Below are 12,856 nucleotides of genomic sequence, written 5' to 3'. Positions count from 1 at the left end.
TGAAAGTTACTACGTGTTTGGTTTGTTCCATTCGCAGTTCAGGTTTATTCTCAGATCCATCCAAATTGTTTTTTGCTTATTGCTTGGATATACTTAATACTGAAGGGATACAGAGGGCGCTCTTACTAATAAGGGTCCACCTTCTCAGCTTTGCTCTGACTCCATCTGCTGGAAGGGGGAGACAACCCACGGTCTGGACTGATCCATGGTACTACAGGAACGAAAATTAGCAGGTAAGGAATAATTTTCTTATCCCTCCCACATTGAGTTCTCCTGAGTTGATATCTGGTGATCCTCCCTCAGTTGGGTGCCTTGGTCCGATAGCCGAGTTCTGGCATGGACTTAGTTAGCTTCCAGGAGAGAACCATCTGTGAGGCTAGCTGGTGCAGAAACTGAGCACTGCTTTTGGGATCCTGCCAAGTACTTGACTTGGATACTGGACTTGGTCTGACCCAGTATGGCATGTATGTTCGCATGGCAATCCCCAAACAGTATTCCCATGGCCCGAAATTGTTGTGTTTTTCCTTCATGACTTGACTGTAAAATGGATTCCACTTATACTAGCTCCTTTTTAACTCCTAGGTGTGATTCAGTACTGTAGCTAAGCTGGAGAGAATGACAGGTTTTACCTGGAACATAAGGTGCTCTCATGGACCAGTTTTAATGCAGTTCAGCTTTGCTTTGCATGTCAAATATCTGTCTCTCAGTAGCAGTTAAATTGCTGAGTGACCTGGTTGGAAACAGCATTCATTAATTTTTACCCCTGAAGTAAAGAGATTGGAAGGAGGGGTATCGTGTGTTACATGCAATTTCTACTTTTTAAAATGATCTTTCATTATTAAGTAGTACTGGTTAGTATGTATTATCAGGAGGGAGGACAGGGTTACAGTGAATTGAAAGTGGGGGATGCAGGTAGGAAGCTGAGCTGATGGGCTTTTAACGCGTGTAGCCAGATGGATTCAGGACCAATGGGTTTATGCTCCCCTGCCAGCAGATGGGAGAGGGAGTCAGGTTTCAAAGCTGATGTCACCCCTGATGCAGGGGTCATCAGACATTCAGTATCTCTGTCTTCTGTCGGGAACACAGTATGCTTTAGATGAGGAAAATTTACCTTCAAATTTCTACTTTTAAATTGGAGAAAAGATTGAGCCCTGCTCTTTTGCGGTGATACCTAAAGGTCCCTCCCCAGTTGAGAATTCCTGAGGTGATTTCCGAGATCCCTCAGAGGTGTACCTTAGTCCGGTAGCCGGTTCCCGGCATGGACTTCGCTACTCAAGCAGCTGAAAGGCAGCGGGTGCAGGAAGCAGAGTGTGGAGGTGACTGCCTAAGCCCTCTCCCTCTGCAGCCGGAGACCGTCTCCGTACTCGGCTGGTAAGCGCTGAGCCCAGGTAAGTAGAGAAATTCCTCTTATCTAGAGACGTGGAAGGACTTTGGTAAGTCTTTCCTCTGGTCTCCTTGCTCGGCGCCGTACCGACATCATTCCCAACCCCGATTAGGGCGAAGGAAGGGGGTTTCCAAGTGGGTTGAGCAGCGCCCCGATGGGCTAGGTCCCTCTTCAGGCTCGATGGGCACTCCACGTGGCGGTGCTATCTTGTGCACGGTTTTGTTGCAGCGCCATTTTCCCCCATTGACCGTCGGTATGTGCAGTGTGGGCTGGCCCTTGTGCGCCTCACACGCTCACTTCTGTGCGCATATCTATGTGCATAACTACACGCACAACTGGCTGCTCAGATGTACGTGTGCCGAGTCAGGCCTGTACTCGAGAGGCACTATACGGCTGAATGCACAAGCTACAGAGTATTATGGCCCCGGCAGCAAAGAAACTCCGAAACTCCCTTTGTGCTGCCTGCATATTAGGAAGGATTCCAGGTCAGGCTGTGCAGCCCTGTGTCAGGACTGTGAGGAAACCCAGGGAGGGCTGGACTCTCAGAACTTTTCCAAATCCGGCCCTTCCCAGTCGGTGGATGAGTCAGCCATGACCTTATAGATATAGAAACATAGACATAACGGCAGAAGAAGACCAAATGACCCATCCAGTCTGCCCAGCAAGCTTTCACACACTTTTTTTTTCCCTCATACTTATCTGTTACTCTTGGCCCTTATTAGTAACTTTTGGTTCTAGTTACCTTTCACCCCCACCATTGATGTAGAGAGCAGTGCTGGAGCTGCATCTAAGTGAAGTATCTACCTTAATTGGTAGGGGTAGTAACTGCCACTAAGCAAGCTACTCCAAAGCTTATTTGTTTACCCAGCCTGTGCAATTCAGTCCTTGTTGGTTGTTGTCTGAATATAAATCCTCTTTTCTTTATTTCCCCCTGCCATTAAAGCAGCGAGCTGCGCTGGATATGTATTCCAAGTGAAGTATCAGGCTTAATTGATTCGGGGTAGTAACCGCTGTAACAAGCAAGTTACACCCATACTTATTTGTTTACCCAGACTATGTAATTTAGTCCTTGTTGGTTGTTGCCTGAATATAAATCCTCTTTGCAGCACCCCAGACCTGAGCAATTCTGGACTCTGGGAGTTCTTGGCACAGACCCTATGTCGGAACCAAGGAAGAATCCCATCCTGGTGTCTTTATGGAAACCCTCTTGCTATTTCCTGAAGCTGGAAGCCATCCAGGAGTTGATTGACCTGGAATGGGACTCCCCGGAAGTCAGTTTTAAAGGTCTGGCCCTGGAGGCCTTATACCCTCTGGACCCGGTGGCCAAAGAACGCCTGTGTTTCCCGAAAGTGGACGCCCTGGTCTGCGCTGTCTCAAAGCAAACTATCCCAGTAGAGGGAGGAGCGGCCTTGAAGGATGCTCACAATAGGTGGTTGGAATCCATCCTTAAGCAGGCCTTCAAGTGATAGTAATGACACTGCAGATTGCTTCCTGTTGTGCCCTGGTGGCTTGTTTTTGTCTGCTTCTTTCGAGAGGCAGATAGCTCAGGAGCACATACCAGAGAGATGATCGAGCCCACCACAGCCTTCCTAGCGGATGCAAGCTCAGACCTAGTACGCAGACTTTGGCCAGAGGAGTAGCCTCACTGATGGTGGCCAGAAGACAGCTATGGTTGTGAAATAGGTCAGCAGACATGACCTCTAAGGCGAACCTCACAAAGATGCCTTTTAAGGGATCCCTCCTATTCGGTAGTGAATTGGAAAAACTAGCCAGTAAGTGGGGTGAATCTCCAGTGCCTAGGCTAACGGAAGATAAGAAAAAGGTCATAGCACCCCTCTCCCATGAGGGGTTGGGCCAGGGGCTCCCAGTGTTTCCAGCCCTACAGAAACTCATTGTTTCAGATCTCTCTGCCTTCGGGAAGTTCTCGGTCCTTTTGGAACTGACAACCAAAAAGAGGAATGGGTTCGTGCTCAGGTTCGACCCGAAATTCCTAATGAAGTTGGCCGACCCATCCACTGGACAAGGAGATAGGGGGCCGACTATCCCTCTTCTTTCAGCAGTGGGCTGAGATCACGTCTGACAAACAAGTACTGGACATCATACAAGAAGGATATGCTCTGGAATTTTGCAGCATCCCTCTGAACATGGTCATGTCACCTTGCCACTCCCAGCACAAAAAACTGGCAGTGGAATATACATTGATAAGGCTCTTCAGTCTGAGGGCTATAACCCCGGTACCTACACCCAAGTAAATATGGGGCGTTATTCCATCGATTTCATCGTAGCCAAGAAGGAAGAGTCATTCCAACCCATCTTGAATCTCAAGAATCAATCGTCATCTGCGGATAATTCACTTCCACAAGGAAATTCTTCGCTCCGTCAAAATGGCCGTACAGCCGGGAGAGTTCTTAACCTCCCTGGATCTCTTGGAGGCCTCCCTTCGTATCCCAATCCGTCAAGACCACCAGCATTTCCTATACTTTGCGGTATTGGGCCGCCATTACCAGTTCCGGATGCTGCCCTTTGGCCTGGCAATCCCCACCCCGAACATTCTCCAAAATTATGGTGGTCGTGGCAGCAGCATTGAGGAAAGAAGGGATCCTGGTGCACCCTTTCTTAGACTGGCTGATTCAGGCAAAGTTGGAAGAGAGCCTCCTGGTGACCAGCAGGGTCAGGTCCTTCCTACACGAACTCGGTTGGGTTGTGAACATGGACAAGAGCAGCCTCAACCCCTCCCAGTCCTTGGAGTACCTGGGAGTCCAGTTTGACATCAAGTAGGACAAGGTCTTCCTCCTTCCCTTGAGAATAAGGAAGCTGATGTGCCAAGTACGTCGGTTGACTAACACGATGCACCTCGGGGTGTGCAGCTTCTTCAGGTCCTCTGCCTCATGGTGTCAACCCTGGAAGTAATACTGTGGGTGAGGGCACACATGCGGCCACTCCAACACTCCCTGCTGTCATGCTGGAACCCACTATCTCGACTACTCGAGCCACCTACCGATGGAAGTATGTTCTCAGCTCCAGGGGTGGCTACAGGAAACTCACCTAAGCAAGGGTGTAAGTCTATCCCCTCCGAATTGGATCGCCTTCACGACTGATGTGAGCCTCCGAGGGTGGGGAGCTCACTGTAAAGAACTGACAACCCAGAGGCGATGGACTAAGGAAGAGGCGCGCTGGAAATTAAATCACCAAGAAGCATGGGCAGTCAGATTTAGCGTGCCTGCATTTCAGCCACAAGCTCCAGGGACAGGCAGTCTGCATGATGTTTGACAATGCAATAATGATAGCCTTCATCAACCGCCAGGGAGGCACCAAAAGCCACCAAGTGTCTCTGGAAATAGACCCCCTTATGGAATGGGTGGCGTTAAATCTACAAGAGATCTCTGCTTCCCACATTGCGGGAAAAGAAAACATCAGAGCAGAATTTCTCCAAGTAGAATCTGGATCCAGGGGAATGGGTGTTGTCAACCAGATCCTTCCAGCTCCTAGTAGATCGCTGGGGCCTTCAGTCCAGTCCATTGACCTACTGGCCACATCTCACAATGCGAAGGTCCCCCGGTTTTTTTGGTTTTTTTTTTTTCAGTCACAGATGAGATCAGCGCACCCAAGGGATCAACGCCCTTATCCAGTCCTGGCCCGAGGAGGACGACTTACTGTACGCCTTCCCTCAGTGGCCCCTGCTGGGCAAGATCATCCGCAAGATCGAACACCACAGAGGATTGGTCCTTCTGGTGGCCCCAGATTAACCCAGATGCCCGTGGTATACAAACATGTGGAAGCTTCTCGTGGAGAGTCCCTTACGCTTCCCCCTGCACAGGGACCTTGTCCAACAAGGTCCAGTCCTTCACGAGGACCCAACTCAATTCTGTCTTATGGTCTGGCCCTTGAGAGGGCTTGCATGACGAAGCGGGGATATTTGGCAGCTGTATTCACCACCTTGCTTCACACACAGAAGTTCTCAACGTCCCTGGCATACGTACAGATCTGGAGAATATTTGAGGCCTGGTGCGTGGACTGCGGGGTGCCCCCATGAACAACCAAGATTCCCATGATTCTGGAATTTTTACAGGAAGGCCTGAACAAAGGATTGTCCCTCAACTCCTTGAAGGCCAGGTGACGGCTCTCTCCTGTTTCAGGGGAGAAGTGAACGGAACCCGCCTGTCGACACATCCGGACTTGGGCCATTTCCTAAAAGGGGTTAAACACCTCTGACCACCCTTAAAGTGGCCGGTTCCCCTATGGAACCTCAATCTAGTATTGGACTTTTTAGCAGGGCCTTCCTTTAGGTTACTGCACAGTCAGTTTCTATGCCTGTTAACACTGAAGACTGTATTCTTGGTGGTAATATACTCAGCTCATCGCATCTCTGAACTACATGCGCTGTCATGTCTGGAACTGTTCCTCTGCACCATCTCTTCCTTCTTACCAAAGGTAATCTCGGAGTTTCACCTAAACCAGACCATCTCCTTACCATCCCCGGATAGACACAAGGACATGGAAGACTACCGCCTACTACGCCACTTAAACGTCAGTAGGCGCTTAGTACAGTTCCTGGAACACTCAGAACCAGTGCGCAAGACTTCATGGGGGAAGAAAACAAGGCAAAGCGGCTTTGCGAGCTACCATAGCTCGCCGCATCAAAGAAGTGATCACGGGAGCTTATGTGGAGGCAGGGAAGTCTTTACCCCCTTCAGGTTAAAGCTCATTCCACTAGGGCAAAGCTAAGCTACCATCGCCATCTGTCGAGCAGCGACGCGGTCTTCCTTGCACACCTTTTCCAGGTTCTATCGCCTGGACGTCCAAGCCTGAGAAGATGTAGCCTTTGTGAGGGCGGTGCTAACAAGACCACGGGCAGCCTCCTGCCCATTTGGGAGTAGCTTTTTTACATCCCATTGGTCCTGAGTCCATCTGGCTACACACTAGGAAACTGATAAATTACTTACCTGATAATTTTGTTTTCCTTAGTGTAAACAGATGGACTCAACATCCTGCCCACAGCTACCTAGGAGAGGTGCCAAGGAATTGCCCATGAGGTGAATATCGATTCCATGTGGTTATGGTAAGCCATTGCCCTATCCCTAGTTCAGGGCATGTCTAGTATTTGCTGTGTTGATTAAAAACTGGAGACCACAACTGTACTCAATCAAGTTGTATCCAAATTCTAATCAATTTCTCCAATAATATGTCAACAGTCTTTTTGAAGAGAATATTGAATGGCTGAGGTAACTGCTGGGGTGTATCTAGGGTGACGTCAGCTTTGAAACCTGACTCAGTCTCCATCTGCTAGCAGGGGAGTACACTATACCCATTGGTCCTGAGTCCATCTGTCTACACTAAGGAAAACGAAATTATCAGGTAAGTAATTTCTCCATTTGTGACTATCTTTGGAGTTTCATGTGCAAAACTAAGTTTGACTAATAACGTGGTAGACGTGGCAGATCAGGAGTTGACCCTTTCTGGCTGTGTCTGCTTGAGGAGATAGCCCAGTTGTTCAACCATACAAGCTCAGGTACAGAAAATTGCTCCTTCTCCTAGTTATCTCCTTTTTTGGTCCTTTACCACTCCAGGTTGATGAGAGAGTCTGTCTCCATAAACAAACCAACACTTTAATGGTGTACAGTGGTGGACCCTGCCTGAGTACACTGTGCTGGGAATAGAATGGGACGCAGCACTCAAAAACTAAAGAGTAGTGGGCACTTGGAAGGGCTTGCCAAAAGTGGTGGTGGAGACAGTAACTAAATTCATGAAGGCCTGGGAGAGAGGCAGAGGCTCCTTAAATGCAAAGCCGGAGAGAAACTGGAGTCATTAGCACTATAGTAGGAGTGAAATTGGGCAGACTGGATGGGCCTGACTGTCCTTAACTGCATCAGGTTTCTGTGAATTCTCTGACTGGTGATGGGGAAAGGGTGATCTGGGTTTCGTACTGACTTAAGTGTAGTTTTATGTTTCAGTGCTTGGACATAAATCCTATTTTCCTTGATCTATCCCAGAACCTTCACCTATTTTTAATTTAATTATTTTTTTTTTTACTTGCAGATGGAGAGAAGGTGCAGGTGATGACCGGTGATGATAATCTCTGTCGGATTTGTATGGATGCAGTGATTGACTGCGTTCTTCTGGAATGTGGCCATATGGTGACCTGTACAAAGTGTGGCAAGAGAATGAGCGAGTGCCCCATCTGTCGACAGTATGTTGTTCGTGCTGTCCATGTATTCAAATCTTAAAACTTGAGACCAAAAAAGTGTGGACAGAGTGTACAACTTGTGATTTGAGTTTGAACTATTTTAATGATGAAGATGGATAAAACAATTATAGTCCATGCTTGGATTCTATAGTAGAGCTTTTGATTTCAATAGCAAATGTAAAATGTGGCATATCTTTAGCTAGCAATATTAATATGTTTAATTGGAAACACTGTTTTCTGTGCTGTACAGAGACAGGGAACCTGCATCTGGCATGAGGCCTGCGTGCACAGCCTTGCTAAATAAGCCACTTACAAAATCTGACTGTTTACAGCTTGTTTTAAACCAGCAGTTTCTCTCTGCATCTGTTGAAACTCAGCTGATCTGTGTACAAGTACAAAGTAATGTAGATAGTGGAAGCATTTTAGACTGAGCTTCACTTTATAATGGAAGATAAAATCATCTCACTAGAAGTGAGTGACCACCTTGTAACCTGAACCAGAACTGTAATAGAAAAAAACACAGAATCAGAGCGGCTTTTCTCTGTCGTGGGCAAGACCGGAGTTAGTGTGCATTGTTAGCTAGTAAGAGCCCTGTAAGTAGTCGTGGGGAAGACAGCTGCTGCTCAGGCTGGGAGCACGGAAATGTGTATTTCCCTGTTGCTTTGAGGTGAACCATCACACAATCATGAATAGTAGGGTTAGGTAGCTCTACTAAGATGAGAATTCAGCAATAGGCTTGTTTTTTGTTCCTTTAATAATAGAATTTGGGTACTGTATGGTTTTCTCTAGCATAGAGGTTCTCAAACCTGTCCTGGAGGACCCCCAGGGGCTCAAGTTTGTCAGGGAATCTGCAATGAGTGTACTTGAGCGAGACTTGCATGCATGGCCTCCATTGCTTGCAAATTTATCTCATACAGAGGTGTTGTGGATATCCTGACATGCTTGGGATCCTTCAGGACTGGTTTGGGAACCATGCCTCTAGCTCAGTGTCCTGCCTTATTTCTTTATTATTGGAGCTGCCTGCTGCAAATTGGTCGGTCTTTCCCCCACTCCAACCCCTTTGTCAATCACAAACAATAATAGAAGTTACGTTACTTTGGTGCACCCATACACTAGTTGAGCTGAGTTTCTTGATTTAAATATAAATTGTGCTGTATCCTCGCCTCTTGCTCTCTTCTGAAGAATATTCCCCCTCCCTTCTTGCTCCATGCACTGTGTGTATATGATTGTAACGTTCATGAAAAAGACCTAGAAACGTGCTTAAACCAGTCCTTGCCTCTGTTTTAGTGGGACAGTAGCTATGTACTGCTGTGTGAGCACTGGTTCTATGGAGCCTGTTCCTAATGAAACAGGGTAGCCAGTAGTGTATAAATGCACAACTGCTAGCAGGATCGCATCAACTTTAACCTTTTGAGGTGGCAACAGGTGTCTTGAGTTCTCTCTCCCAGGCTCTAGCAGCAGACCTTGACCCACTGTGGGAGGAAGTATGGAGTGGTAGAAACGATGGGTGCTATCAGGGGCAAAATTACATAACCACCCTACCTGTCCTTTTATAGTGACATGGAGTTGCCTTTCATCTGAGGAGCATTCAAGTAAAGAGAGGCTGTTTGGAGGTAGACACTGCTGTCTAAACTCTTAAGTTCTCTTTCTGTATAACTTTCATTCTGATTTTATAGGAAATACTGCCCTTACTACTGTGTGTGTGTGCAGTCACTCGCTGCAGAGCTGCTGCTGTCCTGGTAGAACATGGCGGCTGCTGCTGCACGGGCTTCCCCTAACTCTTGGATGTTCTGGTGCTTTCTCGAGGTAGGTGTCCTCCAGTATCTGCGTGGGTGTGTTACGAGCGTAAGGGCTGTACCCCGCACAGCATTAATGTTCTACATTGGTCCGGGCTCTCTCTTGCAGTTTGAGGACATAAAGTAGCAGTTTGTTTGTTTTTTGTTGCAGAACCTCTTGTAATATACGTGGGGGATTAATCTGCTGCACAGATTGAGCATGGGGCAGTTGCAGGGGAATGGTTAAAACTTGCTGCAAAAGGACAGCAGTAGTAATGTGTAGTAAGAGCTGTAGCTGTTGGCATTTAACATGTCTGAACAGGGATGCAGAGTTGAAACTTAGACCTGGTCTGTGTAGTAATGAAATACACTGAAAGCAAGCAGTTTTATGTCCTAACTAAAAATGACTATGGATCCATGTTTTGGTTTTTTTTTTGGAATTACAATAGGAGTGGTGAGTATTATGTATACTTCAACTCCATTTTTACCATACAGGGCTGTGAAAACCATTCCATCTTAACTTTTATTGGACCAGCTGTAAATATTTTATAAATGTATTAAGACACCCAGCAGCCGAACGAAGATTCATGACAGACTGCCCAGGTGCTGGGAGCTCCCACACCCTCTCAGTTAACTCACGCAGCAGAATTCTGTAGGGCATGTTTGCACGCTCTTACTTCTGCAGGCACTGACGCAGCACGTTTGTTTCCAGAGGCGTTTAGGACAGTATAGTAAAGCTGAACCCTTGCACCCTTGGAGGGCAAAATGCTGGTGCAGAGATGGTGGCATCAGTGAGTTTGGCTGCCTTGGTTTCTGTACACAAGAGTGAAGCCAGGGCTGTAGAAGAGTTTGTGCCTCTTGGGAGCGTGGTGGCATTTTAAGGTGGCAGTTATTTTAAGAGAGCTGGCTTTGTAAAAAAAAAAGCATGCACGTTCTTAATTTTAATGGCAATCCCCCATCAGGAGTGGCTTTCCATAATCAAATGACATCAGCCATCTTATTACTAATGTGTAATTAACTACACTTTTGTTATTAAAAGGAACAGTAAATACTTTCTCTAACCAGTGCACACTCTTCCTGATTTTTCAGAAGGGAGCAAATTGATAATTATTAATTTTGTTATAGAAAGAAGATAGTTGGTAATGAAATCCACATTTAAAAGAGAAGACTATCTAGGAGGTTGTAATTTTTTTTTCTTAAAGTGTTGATTTAAACTGAATAAAGGTTTGTAAGGGATTACAGAAGTCGGTTATTCTCTTGAGTTTATTTTTAATGCTGACTTGATTGGAAATCCATGCTCAAATTCTAACTCAGCTAGTGGGGGGAGTTCTCATTTGCGTGCTGCCTGGCGTGTTTAGGTTTCAGTTTTCTCTATTTGACTGTAGCGGGGAAGCACCCACCGATCTAATGCAGGTCTTCCCAAGCTTGGGCTGGAGAGCACCACATGGCAGCGTTCTGCAGCCCTCTTGTGTTTGGGGAAGGAAGCAGAGGATGAGGATGTTTTGGTGTCAAGTCAGCAGATGCCAAATAAGCAGACAATTTGTGTGTCATGTATGAATTAGAACAAATAAAAGATACAAACACCAAGGCCACTAATGGTTTTTATTGGCAAAAATAAAGTGCAGTTCCCTGTACTACCCGGATCAGTCCAGACTGTGGGTTGAGCCTCCTGTCCAGCAGATGGAGACAGATCAAAACTGAAAGGGTATCCTGTATCAGGACAGAGCCTACCCTGCAGCCCTTCAGTATTTGTCTGTCTCCAGCAGATGCCGGCAGTTCACCCTGCGGTTCCTTTCCTTCTTAGCTTCCCCTTACCCTGTGGGGTCCCTTTCTTTCTTCTTTAGGGCAAGCTCAAGCAAGTATTGGATTTATTTCAATTTACAGTAAAAATAAATAAATAAGTGTAAAAAGGGACTTAGTCCCTCTGTGTTTAGAGAGACAGTTCTGTCTCCCTCGCTCTAGGGGGGGCCTTGCCCCTTGAATTTCTTCAGCCTAGGCCCTCTCCTCGGTGACAGTGGTAGCTTGTGGCGATACTGGTGGTCCAGTCACTCCCCCTGACTATGCGGCCTTACCCCGAGAAGCCTAATCCCTCGGGTGCCTGACAGGGACGCTTCATTCCCCTGTGTGATTACAAAAAAAAAAGAGAACAGAATAATTAATGATATAGCAAAGAATTTGCTGAAGGCAGTAATTTTTATTAGAGTTTTGTCCTACCACTAGTGGGAGAGTGCAGGGTTCGATCTCCTGCACTTTCTCCCCCGGGGCTCTCAGCTCAGCTGATTTCTGCTTCCCTGCTTCTGCTCTGATGCCCCGTTCTCACTTGTGCCTTGCTTGCGGAGAGCCGGCCTCCCAGCTCTCACGCGATGGACTGTGTTCCGGCTGCTTGCCAGGTGGGGAGGGCCCCTCCTCGGCAGCGCCGAAGACCTCGACCCGAGAACGCGCTCCCTGACGCATGGCCAGGCCATTCCCGATTCGGGAACGGTGGCCATTTTGGGAGTTTGTGCTAATGCCATTTCAGGGCTACAGGAGGGAGAAGGGGCTGATTTACTGATTTTTCTCCCCCCGATTTGAGCCTGGTTTGTTCTCAGGGGATGTTCCTGACCCCCCCCCCCCCCCCCCCCCCCCCCCCCCGGAAAAATCCTTTCAGCCATGTTTTTCTTCAGAATTTGTGCTTTTAATGCATAAATCTTATTTGGCCAGTATTCAGGAGGAGGATGCCCCCCCCCCCCCCCGCCAGGCCCTCCTCCCCCTAAGGTTCCTTGGATGCTCACTCCACTTTCTCCCGTTGTCCCGGATATGCAAGGCTCCGTTCGGGTTCGCGTGGTGCCGAGGGCCCGCCTCCCCCCGCGGATCCAGCCCTGGACCCGGAGGAGAATCTCTCTACAGGCCCCTCCCCTTGAAGGAGATGACCCCCGCGTACTTCACTTGTTTCAACGGGAAGAGCTGGAGCACTCATTCCCTTCATCCTTCAGTAACTAGGGATCAATTGCCCCCCCCCCCCTCCCCCGGAAGATACTGTGACAGCCGCGATGCCGGCTAACACGGACCCGGTCCTAGCAGGGCTCAGGGCACTCCCGCGCACCTTCCCCTTTCATCCTATGCACAAGTTGCTCCTCTCAAGGGAATGGGAAGCTCCTGAGACGGGTCTCCGGGTAGGCAGAGCTATGGACAAGCTCTATCCCCTTCCCGAGGATTGCCTGGAAATGCTAAAGATTCCCAAAATGGATTCTTCAGTATTGGTGGTTACCAAGTATACCGTGATCCCCGTGGTGGGAGCCACAGGCTTGAAGGACATCTAGGACCGCAACCTTGAATTTTATCTTAAGCGGCTCTTCGAGGTCTTGGCCTTGGGGGTTCCTTGCGACAATCTGCAGTAGTCTCATGCAGCGGGCCAGTCTTAGGTGGGTCCAACATTGCTCTGCACCCAGGACCTCCCGTCTGCAGAGGCGGAGCAGGCTGAGTGTTTGGAGGGCGCCATAGCGTATGCAGCAGATGCCCTCTTATGATTTGCTA

General features: G+C 48.0%; 1 protein-coding gene across 6 annotated transcripts in view; it reads left to right on the top strand.

The window, feature by feature from the left end:
* The window catches only part of RNF34 (ring finger protein 34), a 48,569-nt gene extending 37,982 nt beyond the window's left edge, over positions 1–10,587 (top strand). For all 6 annotated transcript variants that reach the window (XM_029619227.1, XM_029619229.1, XM_029619224.1 and 3 more), the window contains one exon: positions 7,421–10,587. In XM_029619227.1, coding sequence (XP_029475087.1) covers positions 7,421–7,608 — 188 coding nt within the window. In that variant the 3' untranslated portion in view covers positions 7,609–10,587. The remainder of the gene's footprint in view (positions 1–7,420) is intronic.
* Positions 10,588–12,856: the final 2,269 nt, after the last annotated feature.

Source organism: Rhinatrema bivittatum, chromosome 11 (genome assembly GCF_901001135.1).
Source record: "Rhinatrema bivittatum chromosome 11, aRhiBiv1.1, whole genome shotgun sequence".
Lineage (NCBI taxonomy): Eukaryota > Metazoa > Chordata > Amphibia > Gymnophiona > Rhinatrematidae > Rhinatrema > Rhinatrema bivittatum.
The sequence above is the reverse complement of the archived record's forward strand: the minus strand, read 5'-3'. Positions and strand labels throughout refer to the sequence as shown.